The sequence below is a fragment of the Larimichthys crocea genome, chromosome VI, assembly GCF_000972845.2.
Source record: "Larimichthys crocea isolate SSNF chromosome VI, L_crocea_2.0, whole genome shotgun sequence".
NCBI classification, from domain to species: domain Eukaryota; kingdom Metazoa; phylum Chordata; class Actinopteri; family Sciaenidae; genus Larimichthys; species Larimichthys crocea.
Window position 1 is genome coordinate 8,530,527 of NC_040016.1, and position 20,919 is coordinate 8,551,445.

A 20,919-nucleotide genomic window follows, 5' to 3' on the forward strand; every position below is an offset into this window, starting at 1 on the left:
ATCCAAACAACCATATAAATTGTAATAGTGGAGGAATATCAATATCTAATATCTGTCGCTTCTCATTTTATGTTGCAGCATATATCAAGCCGGAGACATCGGGACGGAGTTGCGGGGAAACCTAATCCTCTTCTCAGTCGGCACAAGAAGCGCACAGACTTTATGGTAGAGACTCAGTTTGTTATATTCCATATTTAACAATTATACTTCATCACATTTAGGTTTCATCAGTGTTATATTTACTTACAATCTTTCCTTGACTTCCTCAAAGGAACTTCCAAAAACTCTGGGGGCCGGACTTTTACCAAGTCCCCTGGCTGTTGCTGCAGCGATGGCAGCTGCAGCCTCCTCCAATCAACTGGCACTACGTCCTCCCTGCCCAACTTCCCATCACCATCCCCATCATCACCTCCTACAGGGAACACCCCTCAGCCTGCTGAGGCCCGCTCCCGGTCCCATCCGCACCACGCACGGGCCAATACTCTTCACCCCTTACTGACGGCACGAGAAAGAGGACAAATCAGGAAGAAGCACACTGTGAAGTGGAGGCCTGCAACCATGTGCCATCAAGAGCCAAACCAGCTGGTGTGGCTCCGGCTGGTGTTTCATCACGGAAAAAAACAATATGACTAGATATGACTCTTCATGGTGCGTACTGTGGTTGCAGACCGCTACTGTTATGTTGACAGGAAGAACCAGAGATAACTGACGAATCTCAGATACTTCAAAGAGACCATATGTTTCATCCTCCCCAGTTTCTCTTCATCGCTCTTCACTGTCTGCCAATCATAATAGACTCTGCAGATAGTTTGAAGAGGAACTTATAAACAGGTTTTTATCAAGTATGGACTTCTCTGACCATCCTCCAATCTGCAACTGACTAATTATCTTCCTCTAACATATGATCCACTGTATCCGACTCAAAAACCCTACCTCTCTTAAGTTTTAGCGTCCACCTCTGCAAGAATTCATTACATATCCAAAGCAGTAATGTTATCAGAAAAATGCCCGCTGGGTTAGATATAGTAGTTGCCTCTAATGTTAGCTGGCATCATGTTGTAGCTGTCACAGTATAGTGGACTGTAAAGTTCTGTCTTTGTGGCCTATAAAGAGAAAATGGCACCAAGCATTTACGTACCATTTCTGCAAACATTTCTCTGTACTGTATGTCTACATTTCCACTTCTGGCCTGTCTGAGCTATATTTACCTCTGTGGGAAAAGAAACAGGAAGTCAAAGAGGAACAGCAAAAGAGTAGAAATAACATTATGTCTTTAAACTATACTGATGCATACATCAGCTGGATTTATGGTTTGGCAAAGGTTGTTGGGAAGAATTCCTTCTGGTGCACTATGCAGCTATCGGTATTTATTCTAATGCTCTGTGTAAAATGCAGCAAGTTGGAGTAAATAAGAATACAATGAAAGGAAAACCCAATGCCAAGTTAGTGAAGATCAAGATGCAACCATGTCCAGGTAAATAGTTCCTCTAATGAGTCCCTAGATTCTCCCTGAATGGCCACTGACAACAACCATGTGTGCACCAAGTCCCACAAAGCACATAAACAAGCCGTGAGTAGTCTACATGTAAATGGCTTGAACACATTTATGATGACGACGAGCTATCTTTTTTTTTTTTTTTTCCATCTGCACCTCCGCTGTGCAAAGCAGAAATGTTTCAGTGTCTTAATGGTATAGTTTCAACACTGTGAGCACAGCATGACAAAATGGTTTATTTACTTTGGTAGCAGGTATTTGCATTATGTGCACATTTGATTATAACAGACCACATTTTCACCACAATCCCATACGAGGAGTGTGAAAAACCGTGGGATGGAAAAACACCAGCATTAAGTTACAGAAAAAGACGAAAGGACCACATACACAGATGAGTAGTATGCAAAAAAAAAATCAAAACAAAAAAAAAAGAAGCAACATACCATATTTTGGTAGTATCATAGGCCTGTAGTGGGATAAAAATGTTTAGTTTGTCTGCTCTGCCTCGTGTGCTCGGACTCTACATGACCTTGAACTCTCCCAGTGAAAACTGTTCATGATGAAACATTAGAGGGAAGCTTTAGGAAACGGAAACTGTAGCAATACTTAAAGCACTCCTGCTAACTTTTCTTGTTAACTGCAATAAAAAAGAAAATGTCTACAAATGTATGAATTGTTATTTAGGAGAAGTGTATTGAAACTGTACGTGTAGATTATTAATAGGTAGGTACGGTACATGTTGGGGCTTCCTAATTGTTAAACTAAAACAAAATTATATAGAAAAATTAAGTTTGAGTTTATGGTTGTAAGCAATGTTGATTTGTGATTTTTTTTTTTCATTTTTTTCAAATGTAATGAGATATAAGAGTACCAATAAATCACAAATGCAATTGGTTGTATGAGTAGTTTAGTAATGTGAGCACTGTTTAACATATTTCACATACAGTACAGTACTTACACAACAGCCACTTCAAATATCAAGCAATTTTTTTGCTCTTGGTTGGTTGGTCTATACATGCAAATTGAAAAAAAAAAGAAAAGAGGATGCACGTAATATTTCTTATTAACAGGAAGCCTGACGCACAAGATCACTGTAGGTGATAACATATGCAAACGAACATAAGTGACTGGTGGAGGTCGTCAACTTTAAGAGGTAAGAAATACTTTGGTCAAAGTTATTACTTTAAAATGCAGAAGGACAGGAGAGGTAGAGCTGAATGCTAGTTTAGATAGAGACAGCAGGTCGGGCTGCAGTCTTTCACTCAGTTGTTTTATTATTTTGTTGGATAACTGGACCAGTTTATGAAGAAGATGAAGCTGGTGTTTCATTCAGGGTACTCACATAGCAGTAAAACAGCCTCCTGTATGGTCTCTGTGGTTAACAGCCATGCTTGTATACAAAAAAGTAGGCCACCTGCCTCCTTTCCACTGCACTGCTGGTGAACTCAGTGGTATGACTGAGACTTAAAAAATATTTGTTGTGGCGGTGGCTGATGTCTGAAAGCGCATTTACAAATATGTTAACCTATATTCTGATTCCTGTCAGTCGACAGAATGAACTCCACAAACCACACAGAGGATGACGACTTCTCCTGCTACAGTCCTTCAGTTGTGGGCTACCGTTACTTTGCAGTGGTGTGGGGATGTGCTGTGACCTTCACTGGCACGGTGGGGAACCTGATGACCGTTCTGGCCTTCGCCTTAGACCCACGTCTGAGGACTCGCTTCAATGTGCTTATCGTCAACTTGGCTGCAGCTGATCTCCTGTACTGCACCATCCTGCAGCCCCTTGCAGTTGATTCCTATCTACACCTCCGATGGCGCAGTGGTGAAATGTGGTGCAAAGTCTTCTGTCTGCTCGTCTTCCTCTCCCACTTTGTCTCCATTATCACCCTCTGCCTGGTGGCGGTGGGCAGATATCTCATGGTTGCAAAGAGAGCTGTGTTTGAACGTGTCTTCTCTGACCGTGGTCTTATTATACTCCTGATCTCAGCGTGGGCACTAGGCCTGGGCAGCTTTGCCCCACTCCATTCTGTTTACGTGTTCGTGCCACAGATGTGCACATGCAGCTTCCATCCAACCAAGGGTCGCCAGTATACCCCCATCCTGATTTTTTTCTACTTCTTCTTCTGCCTGTGCTGCATTGGTGTATTCTACCTCCTCATTTACAGACGTGTCTGGATTGCCTCACAAGCTCTGCTGCGCTACAGGTTCAGCCGCCGGTCCTCCAGGAAGAAACCAGCTTCTTCAGCACAAGGACCCGATGACAGTGGTGTCAACACGTGTAGCTGTAAGATCAGCAGTGAGGCTGATCTAACCCAAAATACCGATGAGATCACCTGTGAAGAATCCCCTCGATATACCAAGGGATCTGCCAGAGTCTCAGATTTAACAACAACCAATTCTCCCCCTACCCCTGATATGGTCCCTACACCTGCTCCCACAAGTGAACCATCATCATCCCAGTCTGCAGCCTCAGGAGATGATAAGGAAATGAAGCATGTGACAAGCATGTGTTTAACTGTTTTCCTGTGTTTTGTGATCTGCTATATCCCATACATGTTGCTCCACATACATGAAAACGACCACGTCCCACCGGTGCTGCACATGATCTGTGCAAACCTCACCTGGCTCAACAGCTGTATCAATCCCGTGGTCTACGCTGTCATGAGCAAATCGTTTCGACAGGCCTACCATGTGCTGCTCACCAGGGCTGCTGCACCATTCACCAGCCTCCGGACCAGGTGGTCAACTCGGAGCACCTGATTTTCAGATCATACACAGCTTTTGAGAAATCTGATTCTAATGTAATAATCTAACGCAACTTTAGTCTGGGTGATTCAAAAGTTGGAGGGAAGGAAGGAGAAAAAAGAGGAAGGAACTTGACCGTGTTTGCCTTTACCATTGCAATGTTTGTTAAGTTAAACCGAATAATGACATCAAGCTTAATAGAGGAATAAAGAAATCTGAAACCGTTACAATAGATGTAAATATAAAACTTATTGTGCATCAAGTGCACAGTGGGTAATGTCTTGTGGTTGTGAGTAAGATAGCTTGTCTCCACATATATTGTGGTATGTGATGTATTCACAACAAAAAACATTAAATATACTTCTGTGGTTAACACGTATTAATGATATTTACTCTCTCTGCAATGTGTTATATAACTAACCATAATAAAGATAATGGTCATATAATCATATGCAATACTTAAAAGTCTGTCTTTGTGGTCTAACTGGGTTCATCTGCATTTGCTCTCTTGTCTATATTTACACACTTCGGTGCGAACGCACTGCGACAAAAACAGGAAATGTATGTGCAACAGCTAAAAGTTCAGACTTACATAGAGCAGTGTCTTAAAGCATTTAGTCTTGCGTGCCCATCACTTATTCATTATTGCACGTGTAGTGAGAACTGGAACACTGCACAGCTGTTAACGTTTATCCTCACCATCTAAGGACAACACAGTAAGCGTTGAATTATTATTTAAAAAGAATATTGAGAGAAAAAAATCTATGTAATTTAGTTTCTCTGATGACTAGATTATTTCCAGAATGATCACTGACAACAACCATGTGCAATTGTGTATAAAGAGAGAGTTATCAAAATTATTTGAAAATAAGATTTAGATTTAGAATATGTCAGAAATTAAACATTCACCAGTATACCAGTGTATAATCATGTAAAAGTAAATATTGTTGTGTTTTTATTACCTTAGGATATGCCCTTTATCCACACAGAGGAAGCAGTTTCTCTTCCACAGCAGGACCTTCTGCATTTTTTGGGTGAGTTGTGCAGTCCACCGTTGTTCGTCCTTCCTCCTGGGAGGCTTGTCAGGCGAGGGGTATTCAGTTTGTTGCCATTTGCAAGCTTACTGCTTGATGCCACTAAATCCTCCACACTGGACAGGTGAACAGAGAGGTTTCAGGGTGTTAATGAAATAGTTTCAACAGTGACATCAGCTTACCTGTATGGTTATTATGTGACAGATAAGTTTAACTATTGTACGACTATAGCATCACGTGCATATTTTTACTTTATGAATCACAACATGCAGGTAATCCCATGAGTGTGAGTGAAACACTTTGATTAAAACATCACACTATACCACAATAAACATTCTTCATCCTCTGAAGTAACCAAGTAAAACTGATGACATGCTGATTTATCTCATCGTCTGTGTGCGGAGGTTAATTATGAAGCTTCCCTATTATAATACAAAAAAAATCTAAATAATTAAACTGGATCTATGTAAGTTATATTAAGCACATGCTAAACATAGTCAACTTTTGATCTACTCTGGACATGTCCTGTCCTGTTTGAGCATACAGTTGCCAGTAATAAGAGAATTACATATGCAGACTAACATATTTCCACATTTGGGTTTTTCATTTGAGGTAAAAAAAAAACAAAAAAAAACTCGGAAATGCGCATGAGCTCTCTTCCTTATTTTAGACTTGAAATGGGAAATCCCTTCTGAATACCATTTCACCATGTAGAGGCGAGTAAAGCAAGACGGGAAACAAATAAATCAGCACATCACCACAGAGAAAAACACAGCAACGCATCGACCGGCTTCGGCTTTAAGGTGAGAAAATGTTTTGTTTTTAAATAGGGTGATAAGAATTTAAATATATTTTGAATCCCTATCACGTTTTATTTATCACATGTTAAATTTTTCCTTTATTGTATGCAATGTGTCACTAAAGAAGATTCACACTCTATCATAATTCACCTTGATGTGTGTACACACTGTAGCCCATAAAGTTGGAATCAAATGTTTTTACCTCTTCTCATGAAATGATTGTGACAATGTGATTTATTCTTGCTAGATAAAATGTATCTCCTCAAAAGCTTTATTGATCCATCACAGTGAGAATTAAACCACAATTCACTGGATGTGTATGAATAGGAATAAAAAGAGTGAATGTGTCAAACAAACTTATTCCAACTTTATGGGCAATGGTGTGTTAGGGATGAAAAAGAGTAAATATGAATATCAGATAATTTCTGAATTTTTGAGTAACTGAGACAACATTTTGTTCTTTGCCTATTTATACTTATTTACAATAGCTAATACTGAAGAATTGCATGCCAGGCAATATATTCTTAGAGCCACAAAAGTTGTACATAACATTAGACTATCCTGAAACTGCTGAAAATGTTATTTTATTTATTTAAATAAATCCCCACATACAAATTGAATTAAACTAATGAGTGAATTATTAAACTGAAGGCCAGCATTAGAAAGAAGTGTTTCTGTCAGAGAGGTCTGTATTAAAAAGGAAGTGGTGAATTATCTAGACCACCCCTGACTTCCCTTTTTCACCGAAGCACATTATGTTAACCTATATTCTGATTCCTGTCAGTCGACAGAATGCTGATGAACTCCACAAACCACACAGAGGATGACGTCTTCTCCTGCTACAGTCCTTCAGTCGTGGGCTACCGTTACTTTGCAGTGGTGTGGGGATGTGCTGTGACCTTCACTGGCACGGTGGGGAACCTGATGACCATTCTGGCCTTCGCCTTAGACCCACGTCTGAGGACTCGCTTCAATGTGCTTATCGTCAACTTGGCTGCAGCTGATCTCCTGTACTGCACCATCCTGCAGCCCATCTCAGTTGACTCCTATCTACACCTCCGATGGCGCAGTGGTCAACTGTGGTGCAGCATCTTTGGCCTGCTCCTCTTCCTCTCCAACTCTGTCTCCATCATCACCCTCTGCCTGGTGGCGGTGGGCAGATATCTCCTGGTTGCAAAGAGAGCTGTGTTTGAACGTGTCTTCTCTGACCGTGGTCTTATTATACTCCTGATCTCAGCGTGGGCACTAGGCCTGGGCAGCTTTGCCCCACTCTGGTCTGTTTACGTGTTCGTGCCACAGGTGTGCACATGCAGCTTCGATCGCATCAGGGGTCGCCCTTACACTACCATCCTGCTCTTTTTCTACTTTTTCATCGGTCTGGGATGTGTTGGTGTATTCTACCTCCTCATTTACAGACGTGTCCGGATTGCCTCACAAGCTCTGCTGCGCTACAGGTTCAGCCGCCGGTCCTCCAGGAAGAAACCAGCTTCTTCAGCCCAAGGGACCGACGACAGTGGTGTCAACACGTGTAGCTGTGAGATCAGCAGCCAGGCGGATCTTACCCAAAATACAGAAGTGATCACCAGTGAAAGATCTTCCCAATCTACCCAGGACCCTGTCTCAAATTCATCAGCAGATGTCGCCCCTACAAAACCACCTTCATCCACACCTGCTCCCACACCTGCAGGGCCCTCATCTCACCCATCAGCAACTTCAGGAGATGATGGTGAATTTAAGCGTGTGACACGAATGTGCTTCACCGTGTTTCTGTGTTTTGTGTTCTGTTTCGTCCCCTTCCTGTTGCTCAACATAGCCGACAAGAAAAACCGTGCCCCGCAGGTGCTGCACATGTTCAGCGCAAACCTCACCTGGCTCAACAGCTGCATCAACCCCGTGCTCTACGCCGTCATGAACCGACAGTTTCGACAGGCCTATCACGTGCTGCTCACCAGAGCTGCTGCACCATTCACCAGCCTCTGCACCAGGCTGGGAAATAATAACTGAGTATGATATTATTTGACAAGACAAACTGCATTTGTCCATGCTTAAGCCTGCTGTTGTTTGTCTGTTGATGTGTGTACAAGATTTAGTTATGTGTTCATGTTATGTTATGTAATAAAGTCTATTTTTCTAATAAATAATCAACAGTTATTTCACAATTTTGAGCAACAATTTGCATACACGTTTTCAAGCTGTTACTTCATACGAGATGAAATCAGTGTTGCCTTATTTCAGCAATTCGGGGAATTTACAACCAACCTTTGTCCCAACTCTGGATTGCTTCATACATGCTGATAGCACATGATCACAAGTACACGTGGCTTTTAGTTTTACATGTGGGTGTGAGTGTGCATGTTTGAGATGTGTCCCTCCATTGATTTATCGAGCATAGTAACAAAGGCAAATAATCACGTCACAAGCAGACAAACCCTTGAAGTTGTTAAGCTTATTATACACTCATAAAGTGTTGGATGAAAACAGTAACACACTTCTTTTCTTAGGCTGACACATGGTGTTGTTTTCACAGACATGGACCCCCCTCACAGCAGCACTATCTTGGGTGTGTGTGGCACTAAAATCTTAACGGCCGACCCTCAGGATTTAAGTCAGGACTAAAGTTCATCCAGCGTCAACTTTGACCTTTTTACGTGCTGCTGACAAGATTACAGCTCTCTGCACTTCATGGCAGGAAAATAAAAACAAAACATTTTGCAAGCAATGACATTTTTATGTGCTCTGTTTCTTCCCAGGCTGTGAGTTCATGTATCACAAGTAGAGGGCATAAGAGGCACCAGAATAAAGGCCACGTTGTCGCCTAAATTACTTTATCCTCACACCATGACTGTTTTAGGACATGCATGAGTGCCAAGTGAGGTTGGCGAGGGGTTAAAGGTGCTAACCATGAGCCACGACCTCCCTGGTCTGTGTCCGTCCATAACTAAGCACAACTGTAAATGGCCTGGACAGAGACATTTGTTGCTGCAACTCAGCTTGTCATGCACAGACAGAGCAAAGCTTTTAGTAGTATTTTTTTTAACGTGATTAATTTATGATGTGTGCCATTATTTGTAAAGGTATTCTGGTATAAACTTAACTTTTGGGCAGACATAGTGAAAATAAAAATAAAAGACTTGGTTAAGGGTTAGTCCGCCTTTCATTGGCTAGCTGATTGCTTTCTGAAAGCTGCTGCCTGCTGCTGGTTAAAGAGGATTAATAAAAGTTTAGTAATGTGCAGTGAATGAAGTTAGAACTACTGTAAAAGTTATTAAAGAAAGTAGAATACTGTAGAGCTGCAGGATTTGGTTTTATTTAAATTGTGTTTTTAGTTTTAACACACAAGTTTGATTCATTCGGAGCTGCAGTCTGAAACATCATCATCAATAAAGCTACTGTGAACACACGGACATTTATTTCCCTTTTATTGACGAAAACATTTAATTTTTGTTTTTGTTTAAATGAGAAGGTTAATATAAAAGCATATAACTTAGAGGAAGGAAATGCAGCACAATGTTTCAGTAGTCTACCACAAAGCTGCAGGTGGAAACATAAAGATCACAATAACTCAACAACAAACATTAAAACAATAAAGTATGTGCAGTCTCAAACTCTAAACCACTTCAACTATCAGTTCAACATCATTATCTTAAATCAACAACATCGCAAAATACAGAAGAGTTTATGATAGTTGTGGGGGTCAATTACATGTACCTGGGACACAAATGAAGTAAACATGAGTCCAGCCAATTCAATTATCTCACTTTTGTGTCTTCAAATAGTCTGATTCGTTTCTGACAATAGTGCAACATAATAAAGGGTATTATTAAAAAGTCAGAATACAATTATTTGAATTACAATCAAGCATGAACATGCTGACTGCAAAAGCTATTCTTAAACATCGTCAGGATTAGCAGAGGCAGCTGTCGAGTTAAAATGGTATTCAAAGCAAACTATGTTATCACTGGATTTGCTACATACACTAACATTTTATGAGATGGGTGTTGTAATGCAAGTAGCTAAAGGAGAGAGCTGAAGATGAGTGAATGATAAAGTGGTTTGGTTAAATGAGGCTTATTGGAAAATGCTTCCACAGGATTGTACAGGCAGGCCATGAAATGCTTGAAGACTGTAATCAGGCAGCGCCGGCTCTTCTTGCATGATGTCAGCAAAGAGGTTGGGGTTGTTGAGATACATCAGTAAATCTTCCTCTGGGCCGGCGACAGAGCTGGACAGCATGGGATCAGGGTGATACATCTCCAGAGGCGAAGTCAAAGTTTGAGGATCCTCGTTTTGTTCTGAGAGCAGAGAAAGAGACAAGGGGAAGAGTATTGTTACTGGTGTTGTGGCTGCGTTGTTTATTTCTAGCACTGCTTTCACTGAGGAAATGAGAGTGATGCTCCATGCTTTCAGAAACAAAGAAATACTGCAGACTGATGTTGTAGCAACCTACGGACCAGAATGATTTCGTGCAGTCGTAAATGCATGCAGTGTTAGTGTTCATCAAATGATTCAGGTTTTCATCACTATTTGCCTGTGGCTGCAACTAGAAACAGTCAGTTTAACTTTGTATTTTCTTCTCAATTATAAGTACCTGTCTAGTACTATGAGCTTAAGTAAGGTAAACACATGTATATTAGATATGAGGCTACAGCAGGCAGCCGCTTAGCTTAGCTTAAAGACTGGAAAAGGTAACGAAATACACCAGCCAGCGCTGCTAAAGCTGGCTCGGAGCAGTTGCCAGGCAACCAGAAGAGCCTCCAGGAAGGGTCACTGGTAAATAGCCAAAACAAAAACAGGCTGGCACACAACCCCCCGTGGGTTATAGATCAATATTTTGTTTTCTCACTTTGGTTTTTGAAAGGATTTAATAAACTTAATAATTATTATTAAGTTTTAGAGGTGCTGGTTGGTGGATTTTGTTCCTGTTTTAAAAAAAAAAAAAACTTTTACATGCACATAAGGATTTACACAGACATGCAAGAAGTAATTAGACACCTTCATTCAAATTCAAATTAAAGGTGTCTATTTACTTCTTGCAAGTACATGTTCTTGCTACATACATGCAGACCAGCTCAGTATTTACCAGACTAAAGGTGAAAAATTATCTCTCTAAACATTTTCAGCGTTAAAGAGCTCAAGCATCAGAAGGGAGAATCAAAAAGCTATAAAATGAATTATATTAGTACAGTACAGCTCTAATCATTCACCTGCACACCAGACTTTATATTCAGTAGAAGCAGCAAACAGCCCCACAGGATATAAGAAGTTAAACTACTGTACTACTGTCCCCTGACATCTATCTAGACAGCGTCTTCCCCACTGATTTTCTAACACCACGACGGCCAAAAAAAAAAGGAGGGTGAGCGATTTGTTTGATGAGGATTTCAGCTGGATGGGACAGCAAGGAGAGCCATGACTCACCAGCTGCCTCCTCACACAGGCCATTGATTGGCTCCAGGGCCTCACCCTGTGCCATGTCAGAGGGCATGGGTGACTTAGCCTCCAGTGTGTTCCTACATGACCAATGACAAACAGTCATTACAACCAGTTGCTCATGACAAAAGGGCGCGGGTACACTGCTTCTGAAAGTTTGTTGTTTCTAGATAAACAGCACATTTAGATTACAACGAATGACATCAAGATACATCGAGAGAATGAAGCATGTACTTACTCCTTTGAAACAAACATCAGCTTGGTTTTGATGTACTTGATGTAAGGACTGTCACCTGAAAGACGAGTTTAGACATGATTTAATCAAAACAGCAAATGACATGTGAGCAGGGCAAAAAAAGAGTATGATTTCCTGCCCTTACTTCCAGTCTTCTCAGTGTAGTATTTCCCGAAAGCCTCATCTTTGGGGGTGTTGGGATAAAGGTAAACTAGAGGATTTTCTGGAATGTTTTCAGCCTCTAAGATCTGGAAATTCCTGATGATTTCATGGAAGGGAATCTGGGAGAGGTCGACTTTGGTGAAGGGCTGCACTGTCTTTATGTCAGGTTCACCTGAAACAGACAGAGGATGATCATTCATAGAAAACAAACGTGAGTGTAACTAATGCTACAATTTAAAAAATAGTATCATTTAGAAATACAAATATCTCACCAGTTATAGTGGTGTCCACCCAAGAGAAGGTGATTGCTCCGATGACACTTTCACTGAAGCGCAACAAGAACGTGCCTCTCTGTTTTTTCTTCAGGAGTGACTTCTCTTTGGATTTGTTCACAAAACCCATGATGTGACTGCAGTGCAGATAAAAAAGTCTTACATGAAACAAGAACCTTCTCCAATTTCACAGGAATTAAAGGCAAAGGACTACGTTGAGAAAACATACCCATCCCTCCACAGGTTTTCAAGGTATGTTTTCACCATCACCAAAATGCCATCGAACCACACCCAGAATGTGTCAGGAGGATTTTCCTGTAACAAAACGGGTGTAAAGGGTCGTCAATAAACACCTACAGAGTATTTTCAGAAGCAATAAACAAGACGAAGAATCTACAGCCGTGCCAGCAACGGCAAATTGTAAGATGGATAAGAGATAAGAGGTGTGAAGGGGCTGTACTTAGATTGGCAGGTATCTGTAAATAAACCAAAACATTTTTAAAAAATGAAATATTGACCCGTTGATGGTGCTACAGGAGCAATCAGAGGATGACTAAATGTCAATTCATCTTGAGGGGTGACAGGAATGTCTGTACCCACAGAAATGACAACACAGCAAACAACTGTCAACTTCATGGTGACGCTAGAGGAAGAAGTCAGGGGATTAACAAAGCTGAGATATTTCCAGTCGAGTTGTCGGAGGTTAAAGTTAATCCTTCGAGCCATGCTGAAAAACATTTTCTAGGATTCAGTCTTCTTACCTTGCTGAATTTCGACCAAGCTACTTTACAGGTGCCATAGTCCTGTTTCTTTCCTGTAGGGACATAAAATAAAGTAATGCATAATGCAACTCTCATTCACTGACATGATTTATAATAAAAGCTATAGAGGATGTGGAATTATAGTGCACAATCCTCATCATAATCTGTCAAATACAATATAAACTAGGCACAAGTGGTGTTGGGTCTCATTCATACACAACAAGCAAGAGTAATGGATATAAATCAATCAAGTTGTTGTAAAGTATTCAAATGCAAAATAGATTTTAACATTTACCACCAACCACATATGATTGAATTCAGCCCAATTTATGGACAAAACAACTAACAAAAATTAGCAAAGACAAGCAACTGAAGCAGAACATGGAAGAAGGATTTACCAAAGAGTCTGTGTGCAATCATCTCCAACTGAGCATCATTCAGACCGCGTTTAGTGGCAGAGAGAAACTGCCAGCTCAACATTTCTCCAAACTGCGGCCAAGTGGCTGCAGGACAGTTGGCGAAGAACATGACATCCTGGAAAAAACAGATGCGCATTAACACATCTACAAGATTGCCCTGCATTGGTTTCTAATAGACCAATTCGAAACTGAAAATGCTGTATGCACATGTGTGACGGGGGATCTCTCACCTTTGTGTCCAGACTGATCATGTTGAACCAAAGGACAGAAGCCCAGGCACTCTGCTGCTGGCTGGAGTTGGAGATGATGATCACCGGGAGGGAGCAGGCCTAGGTTGGGTGCCAGGGAAAAAACAACTTTTATCTAAGTCATACTTTCATAGTCAGAACAATAAGGACAACTAGAAAATTCCTGCAGAAATTTTGAAAGTGACGAGTGGGCTGTTGCCGGGGGTCTTAGCATGTTAGCATTAGCATGTTAACAATTAACATGTATTTAATTCTTAGTGGCTGACACTACTACTGATTAGGACTAATTTTAGCATTGGCCGCTAATGTTAGCAATTAGCACGTGCTAGCTGCTCTGCTGTCTCTGTCATTTTAGACAGATGAGTTCAAATTAAGTGCCAATAACTGCTAAAATGGCCGCTGCTGGGCTTCTGCCTGCTGACCTTAACCAGCAGAGCAGTTATTGCACCTGTTAGAAATGCTGACAGAGAGAGAGAGAAAATGCTGAGACCACCCCTCGAACAGGAAGGGTTTCTGGCCAAACCGTATTTCCAATCATTGAACCAGCTTAACTTTGAGCATCCTGAGCCCTTCCTGAACGTCTACATAGTTATTTTGTGTCAATAAGTGAAGAAATGTGACCTTTAGAGCGATTCAAAGAAGCGTTACTTCTGCTTTCCTCCAGAAATGTTCCCTTGCCTTTTTAATGTGGCAGTCTATGAGGCTGGGGATGGGTGTTGCTCGCGCATCTTTGTGTGTTATGCCAAAACTATGAGGCTGACAGCTTTAGCAGACGAATGTGAGTGAGAAGACAAAGTTTCCTACGTTTCTATGTATAAATCATGTCTGTAGTGGGGAATTTGAGGCCACGGTAGTCGAATACGTTTTATTTTTTCACCGATTTTTCTCTCTGCTCCTCACTCTAGCTGATGATGTCATCCACTCTAGCTCAAACATTCCGCGCAATACACATCCATTATAAACCCAGAAATTTGACTAAAAACCTGCTCGAATTTAAGCCTTGATAGTTTAAAAATGGTAAAAGCTGTCGATGAGTGAAGTGAATCAATCAAGAGAAGGCACGAGTATATACATTTTAAAGTTTAAATGAAGTCTCTCGGTGAAAGTATGCCAGAGCAGTTCATTGTTGAAAAGTAATAGCACAGGATTCGGGATTAAAATACATGTTTTAAAATATAATTTGTTGGGGTCCTCTCACCGCTGTGGGCACTCGTCACTAATGATATAATTTGCATATAGGACACATGTAGGTTAATGATCTGTTTAATAAAAAATAAAAAAATCACCTGCAGCTCAACTGACAAGCCTTTAAACTCAAATACAGTGTCAAAGTAGATGAGATGCAGCTCCTCCGTAACACTGAGAGAAATCTGTCAACACACACACACAAACACAGATCATTATTTAGTTATTCACAGCTCATATTATGAATTACTGAGTTAAACTGTTCAGGGTTGACAAAGTCAACTCACATCACTCACTCCTTTGCCACCTCCAGACTTCTGCTCCTTCAGAGTCTACAGACAAATAATAGGACACAAACAACAGTCTTACTACCTGTGATTAAATAGTTTAGCTGTTTTAAACTGCTTTATATCCAATTGTAGTTTCCTCTGTTATCATCACTCACCAGATGTCTGAAGTCTGCCACCATGCCTCCACTCTGGCTCTCTGCCATGTTCAAAGCCTTGGTTTTAGAGCCCAGAACATTAAAGCGTCGATATCTAAGAGAATACCAAGTTTAGTAATGTCAAATGTGAAAGTTTCTCTCGAAATATCACTTGATATGGGAGCTGAAGTTATGTGAAAAACAAAAGCACTCACCCTTTCATCTGAGGAGCCTCCCTAATTTCAAAGGGGAAAGGAAACAGAGCAGTCACCACAAAGAAGCAACAAAACATCACTCTCCATTGTTTGAAGTCGAGAACTAAAAAACAGCACGTTTGCTGTGCTGTGCATAGTGAAAGTATCTCAAATCAAAACACAAATCTCACCTGTCCATGGACACATTCACTTTCATGGAGTGGTTCAGCTCAGGAACTTTAACGAGAAGTCTAAAAATAAGAAGTCGGGTGTAAGATTTTAGAAAACTTTGGAAATATTAAGATACTGAAAAATAGAAAAGTTCACTCTCAATATTACACTATAGAACAAAAGAGGTTTAATTGATCAAAGTCACATTTAGAAAAAGGATAGAAGGCTTTGCAGAAAAGCATTAATGTTGCAGTTAAAAGAATATTTAATTGTGAAAACTACTTCTGATTACCACGTCACAGTGAATGCACTTGCCAGGATATACATAGAAAAGATCTACATCTATAGATTGTGTACAAACATGTATTTAATAAATTCACAGCATGATCATGATTGCCTGGAGTGGTACCTGGTCTTGACAGAGAACTGGACGTTTGTGCGGAGTACCAGGGGTCCTTTCCCCTGAGGCATGGAGGGCTGAGTCTCAACCACGAAGGAACTACGAGAAACAGTAAAACAGTGTCAGGAATCTTCACAAGGAAGTCATAAGAGAGCAAAGAGAGTGTACGAAATTTCCTAAAAGAAAGACCTCTTGAGTAAGTCTTCTAAAAGAGTATCTGTTCTGCTCTGCAGTGCCGGTTTTTGGGCCTTCACAGGGTCATTGGCATAGGACAATTTTCCAACCAGCTCCTCCAGCTTACTAAGAAACTCCCGCACCTGGAACAGACACACTGCAACACAGGTGAACCTACAAAACAACAAGAAAAGAGCCAAAGTGATGAGCATCGGATCAATAGAAAGCACAGAGGTAACAATGGTGGTGATGGGCAAGTCTGTCCCTGTCCTTGGTGGTTGTACATAACTGAAGTAATAATAAGTGCGTCTTGCAATTGGTATTCGCAGAGGGATTACTGATATGAGTAAACTGTTGTGTTAAAGTGAACATACCAGTTCTCGAGCTGATCCAGGCAAACATTGTCTGGAGCACCAATGCAAGCTTTCTGCTGCCTCCTCTGCCACTCCACCAGTTCCTTCTTCACCAGCATGTCGTTCAGTTCCTCAATTTTATCCAGCAGCTTATTTAGGTCTGCCAGCGTGCTCTGAGAAGGTGACAAACGAGAAAAACAAGAAAAAACCTGGTGAAGAATTCGACCAAAGAGAGAGGAAACTGAAAACTAAAAGAGGATATTAATACAGTAACACTATACCTTTCGACAGTCATTCAGTCTGTTGATAAGTAACTGAAAGAGTTTGATTTTTTCTTGCTTCTCTGCCTCGTCAACCACAGCTGCTTCACCATTTCCGTGGTGGGATCACAGTTTCCAAATAAGACGGGCCAAAACAAAAAGAGACAGGTGGTTGTGATTCATGTTGCTTTATGACTCAAATCATGAGTTCTCTAATGGTATGAATCATTAGAGAACTTCATCAGAGCATGCAAATATAACCAGAAATTTGAAATCCCATTACCTTCCATCTTGTGAGTCTGGTATTTAAAATCAAACTCATCTTGCTGCTCCTCCAGACATAACATTGTATGCTCCATGCACTGTATCCCAAAGTACAGAGAAAAACATGAATGAAAGGATGAACTGTAATATAATCTACAAAGCACATAATGGCATAAAGCAACATTATCTGCACCTGCACTTCGTTCTTGAGGCCAGCCATTTTACGTTCAAGGTCCTGCTGACTGCTGGTCTCCATGGCTTCCTGCTCAACACGCAAAAACTGGACCTGCCACGAAGCAAAGGAGTGGGTACAGAGATAAAACAACATAATTCAGATGTATAATTCTGTTTATAATGTGCCATATTGCCACATGGATACTGTTGTTTCTGTTTATATTGTTTATTCTGTTCATACCGCCATATTTATACTATTTATATCTTCCAGACTTGCCACTGCCTTTTATTTTATTTTATTTTGTATATATTTTTATATTTTATTTTATATAGTTTTTACATCTTTTACTTATATTTCTATATTTTTATTTTATTTATTTTTTTACGTCTTTACTTATATTTTTATTTTATTTATTTTTTTACGTCTTTTACTTATATTTTTATTTTAAATTTTTTTTTTTTACATTTTTACTTATATTTTTATTTTATATTTTTTTTTTTACATCTTTTACTTATATTTTATATTTCATCTTTTTGTTGTTTGCACCAGGATAAGAGGGAACGCAGTTTCAATTCTCTGTATGTCCTGTACATATAGCAGCACTTGATAATAAAGTTGACTTGAACTTGAACTTGAACTTGAACTTGAAAGTGGCAGTTAAAAACAACATCACTGCTTGGTGGAAAATATTCAAAACGTTTTGCCCACACGCTGAATAATGGTGTGTGAGAAACAGGGTGCTTCTACATACTATTATACGTCACGAGTCATAAGTTAATGAAATGTTGCCCCAACCTGCTCGGCCAGATCAGCGCTCCGGAGGATTTCTTCTCTCTTTTCCAAAAACCACAGGATTGTGCTTGCCAAGCACACGGGTCATCCAGGTACCTCTGTCAGGAGAGAGGTCAGATGGATGTCAGTAACAGTAACCACACTAAAAGCAAGTACTCACACCATGAAAACTGGTCTAAAGGAGGCTGATAATAACGATATTTCAGATTTAACAAGTATGTCCACCCAGTGTTTTTTGTCGTCCACACAAACCTGAAGTTCTGTTTATAACGTCTGATGTTGTGCTGCAGTAAGAACGACTCCTCCTGCACAAAACGGCTGTGTTGGATATCCAGATTCTCCAGCAGGACCTGGACAGCACCATAGCCAAATCATGGTCCCGGGCTGCTCGTTGCCTGAAGAACAAGCAACAATAACATATTTACTGTAAGCACTGAAGAATGGCATAATGTGCCAAGATGTTGTTGTTGGTTGTTGTTGTTGTTGTTGTTGCCTCACCACTCCTGCTTCTCTATCCAGGCTGACAGGTAGTGCCGCACATCACATGGCAAAGCATCCCTGTCGTAGAGCTCGTGGAGCTGCTGTCCCTAGACAGCAGGTAGCTGCCTCAGTTTCTCCCACTGTGCCATCCTAAAGGTAGATAGATAGATAGATAGATAGATAGATAGATAGTGATAGATAGATAGACAGATGATGTACTTTATTTATCCCAAGCTGGAAAATTACAGTGCAGCAGCAGCATTCACACAGTGATGATAGACAACATAAGATAAAAAATATAAAAATATAAGGACAGACTATCTAATAAAATATCAAAATAGCAATAGTAATAAAATATATTGGACAAAGTATATGCACAAATTGGCAGTGTTGATTTGGTGCAAAGTAATAAAGGAGAAATGTAAATTATGATTATTTTTAGCTGTTATTATACAGGAGAGATATTCATGCACTCAGACACATTCAAAGCGTGTGTGTACAGTGTGTCCACTGCTACTAAAGATTGTGAATCCAAGAGACAGCCTGTGTTTGCATTACATTTGTTGTCAGGCTGCCAAAGCGACGTAACAAAAGCTTTACTCACCCTTGATTGACGCGGTCAGTCCTCTCAGATATGTTCAGTACCTTCGCTTGCAGGTGATTTAAAACAGGCGCATAGCGAGCTCTTGTGTTTCTGCGTTATTAGCCAGATATTAGTCGAGTTATAAAACAAAAAAACTTGCACAGAAAGCCGGCGTGTGCTGTTATTTCCTCGGTTTTTCGTTCAGTCTTCATTGGATGTCCGTTTGTCCCTCCCTAACCGCGCTTCGCAACCTAACCGCCGGGCGCCATTTTGGCTCTGACACAACGGCCGTCAATGGGAAGTGAAGAGCCCAGATGTCTGCCGCAGGAGGACGCAGTTTCCAGCACGGGCTCAGAGCTGGCAGCTCATTGGTGGAGCCGGACACGGAGCAGCCGCGCTCGTTGGTACACTTCTACGTCAGTCTGTCCCGGCGGCGTGGCCCAGCAAAATAGAAACTTTGGCCCCGTCTGAGGGTTTCGCGAGAAATGACGCTGTGAAAGTGAAGCATGTGACGCACACATTTCCAAACAAGAGCACAGGCTGTGACTAACTAATAACAACTAACTAACTACAATTAATTATTTACTACAATGACCCACATTTTATGTTTGACCTTTAAATTGATATTTGCATGTAAACTCCCCAAATACAACTTGAAGTAAAAAGTAGGTTATTACTAACTAGTTATTATCACCACTGCTTGCACCTAAATATATAATATATATATGTTGTTATATATTTTTTTTTGGCAAACGTGTCAGCTAAAATGACTGGACAGAGATAATAATAATAATAATACATTTTATTTGAAAGCGCTTTTCAGGGTACTCAGCGACACTTAAATCATCAAAACAATATAAGACAGTGCACTAAAAACACTTAGAATTAAACATTAAAAGCAATTTTAAAAGGTGTGTTTTTGTTAGAGATTTGGAGGTGGGCAGGTCATAATAAGACCCACCCTGCCTCCTGGTAATGGAAAATAATTTAAATAGGCAGCTCCAATTGCGTTAGATAACATCAGTCAGGTCAGAAATTGGTGACAGGTGAGCTGAAAACTAAAACTACAGAGAAATTCATTAATTACAAATAATCTCTTCCACAATGAATACGAGGATTAGCCTTAAAATAATAAGACTGGATTTTTGGTTGTTTGTTCATCCGTTGTGTACTGTATCACTTAAAATACATAATAGTATCACATGGTTGATTTATCATTCGTTCAGTTCACACTTTTCACCAGTAGATGTCAGATTGACACAACATTACATAAATAATGCAATATTATATCTTTAAATTAGTAAAAATATAAAAAAATATATATATATAATTTATGTGTATTTGTAGACTGTAAACTAAAATATTTACATTTAATAGTATCTTTACAATAATAAATAATATTATATATTCCATATAAACAGAGGGATATGATTAATGCACGTGCAATTGGTCCAGGTTTATGGAAACTGTCCTGACTCTTTGTCTTGGGTTAATTTAGAACAACGTATAGTCTACACAGCACAGGAATAAATATCTACTGTACATGCAGGATAGAGCCACACTGCTGCTGGAGCTTAATGGACGAGTTATTTTATTATTATTTGTAAATAATACATTTCTTATGTTTTATAGTTTTAAGCTCACCTTTCATCCAGTTTCTGACCTGACTGATGCAAATGGAGCTCTTATTTAATTACATTTTTTACCATTACCAGGAGGCAGGGTGTGTGTTCTGTTTATCTGATTAAACAAACAGTAGTTATTATCTCTGTCCAGTGCTTTTAGATGGCTAATGTGCTATATATTTATATTATTATAATTCTATTATAAAAATATATATATATATATTTTTTTTTT

General features: G+C 40.1%; 4 protein-coding genes across 13 annotated transcripts in view; 3 read left to right on the forward strand and 1 right to left on the reverse strand.

Annotated features, from left to right (window-relative positions):
- LOC104931964 (zinc finger protein 385A) overlaps window positions 1–2,385 on the forward strand; it is a 28,727-nt gene extending 26,342 nt beyond the window's left edge. For all 5 annotated transcript variants that reach the window (XM_019271689.2, XM_027278994.1, XM_019271694.2 and 2 more), the window contains 2 exons: window positions 79–165; window positions 272–2,385. In XM_019271689.2, the coding sequence (XP_019127234.1) occupies window positions 79–165; window positions 272–499 (315 nt within the window). In that variant the 3' untranslated portion in view covers window positions 500–2,385. The remainder of the gene's footprint in view (window positions 1–78; window positions 166–271) is intronic.
- An 87-nt stretch (window positions 2,386–2,472) lies between these two features.
- LOC104931963 (G-protein coupled receptor 84) lies at window positions 2,473–4,711 on the forward strand. Its single transcript, XM_019271928.2, has 2 exons — window positions 2,473–2,648; window positions 3,042–4,711. The coding sequence occupies exons 1-2, from the start codon at window positions 2,603–2,605 to the stop codon at window positions 4,259–4,261; spliced, it is 1,266 nt and encodes a 421-aa protein (XP_019127473.2). The 5' UTR covers window positions 2,473–2,602; the 3' UTR covers window positions 4,262–4,711.
- A 122-nt stretch (window positions 4,712–4,833) lies between these two features.
- Window positions 4,834–10,011, forward strand: LOC109136688 (G-protein coupled receptor 84). Of its 2 annotated transcripts, none has more exons than XM_019272067.2 (4): window positions 4,834–4,962; window positions 5,214–5,280; window positions 5,951–6,083; window positions 6,865–10,011. In XM_019272067.2, exon 4 carries the CDS (start codon window positions 6,873–6,875, stop codon window positions 8,082–8,084), a length of 1,212 nt encoding a protein of 403 aa, XP_019127612.2. In that variant the 5' UTR covers window positions 4,834–4,962; window positions 5,214–5,280; window positions 5,951–6,083; window positions 6,865–6,872; the 3' UTR covers window positions 8,085–10,011. The 2 variants fall into 2 exon arrangements, with proteins under 2 accessions (XP_019127612.2, XP_019127617.2); XM_019272072.2 differs by having other exon boundaries at window positions 5,995–6,083.
- The window catches only part of stat2 (signal transducer and activator of transcription 2), a 13,263-nt gene continuing 1,826 nt past the window's right edge, over window positions 9,483–20,919 (reverse strand). The window contains exons 1-21 of one of the 5 annotated variants that reach the window (XM_027278993.1): window positions 18,003–18,100; window positions 17,226–17,318; window positions 17,052–17,130; window positions 16,790–16,872; window positions 16,530–16,681; window positions 16,171–16,329; window positions 15,991–16,080; window positions 15,602–15,661; window positions 15,432–15,452; window positions 15,238–15,331; window positions 15,080–15,124; window positions 14,894–14,977; window positions 13,590–13,688; window positions 13,339–13,474; window positions 12,941–12,993; window positions 12,409–12,494; window positions 12,180–12,316; window positions 11,891–12,079; window positions 11,749–11,803; window positions 11,499–11,590; window positions 9,483–10,372 (exon numbers count right to left, since the gene is read on the reverse strand). In XM_027278993.1, coding sequence (XP_027134794.1) covers window positions 10,149–10,372; window positions 11,499–11,590; window positions 11,749–11,803; window positions 11,891–12,079; window positions 12,180–12,316; window positions 12,409–12,494; window positions 12,941–12,993; window positions 13,339–13,474; window positions 13,590–13,688; window positions 14,894–14,977; window positions 15,080–15,124; window positions 15,238–15,331; window positions 15,432–15,452; window positions 15,602–15,661; window positions 15,991–16,080; window positions 16,171–16,329; window positions 16,530–16,681; window positions 16,790–16,872; window positions 17,052–17,130; window positions 17,226–17,288 — 2,001 coding nt within the window. In that variant the 5' untranslated portion in view covers window positions 17,289–17,318; window positions 18,003–18,100 and the 3' untranslated portion in view covers window positions 9,483–10,148. Of the gene's footprint in view, window positions 10,373–11,498; window positions 11,591–11,748; window positions 11,804–11,890; window positions 12,080–12,179; window positions 12,317–12,408; window positions 12,495–12,940; window positions 12,994–13,338; window positions 13,475–13,589; window positions 13,689–14,893; window positions 14,978–15,079; window positions 15,125–15,237; window positions 15,332–15,431; window positions 15,453–15,601; window positions 15,662–15,990; window positions 16,081–16,170; window positions 16,330–16,529; window positions 16,682–16,789; window positions 16,873–17,051; window positions 17,131–17,225; window positions 17,319–18,002; window positions 18,101–20,919 lie in introns of those variants that run through there. The other 4 variants (XM_010747091.3, XM_010747090.3, XM_010747089.3 and 1 more) reach the window with 4 other exon arrangements.

Coding starts and splice junctions, on each gene's coding strand:
- LOC109136688 (XM_019272067.2), top strand. CDS start 6,873: ATGCTGATGAACTCCACAAACCACACAGAGGATGACGTCTTCTCCTGC.
- LOC104931963 (XM_019271928.2), top strand. CDS start 2,603: ATGCAAACGAACATAAGTGACTGGTGGAGGTCGTCAACTTTAAGAG. Junction 2,649..3,041: donor GAGGTCGTCAACTTTAAGAG/GTAAGAAATACT, acceptor GATTCCTGTCAG/TCGACAGAATGAACTCCACA.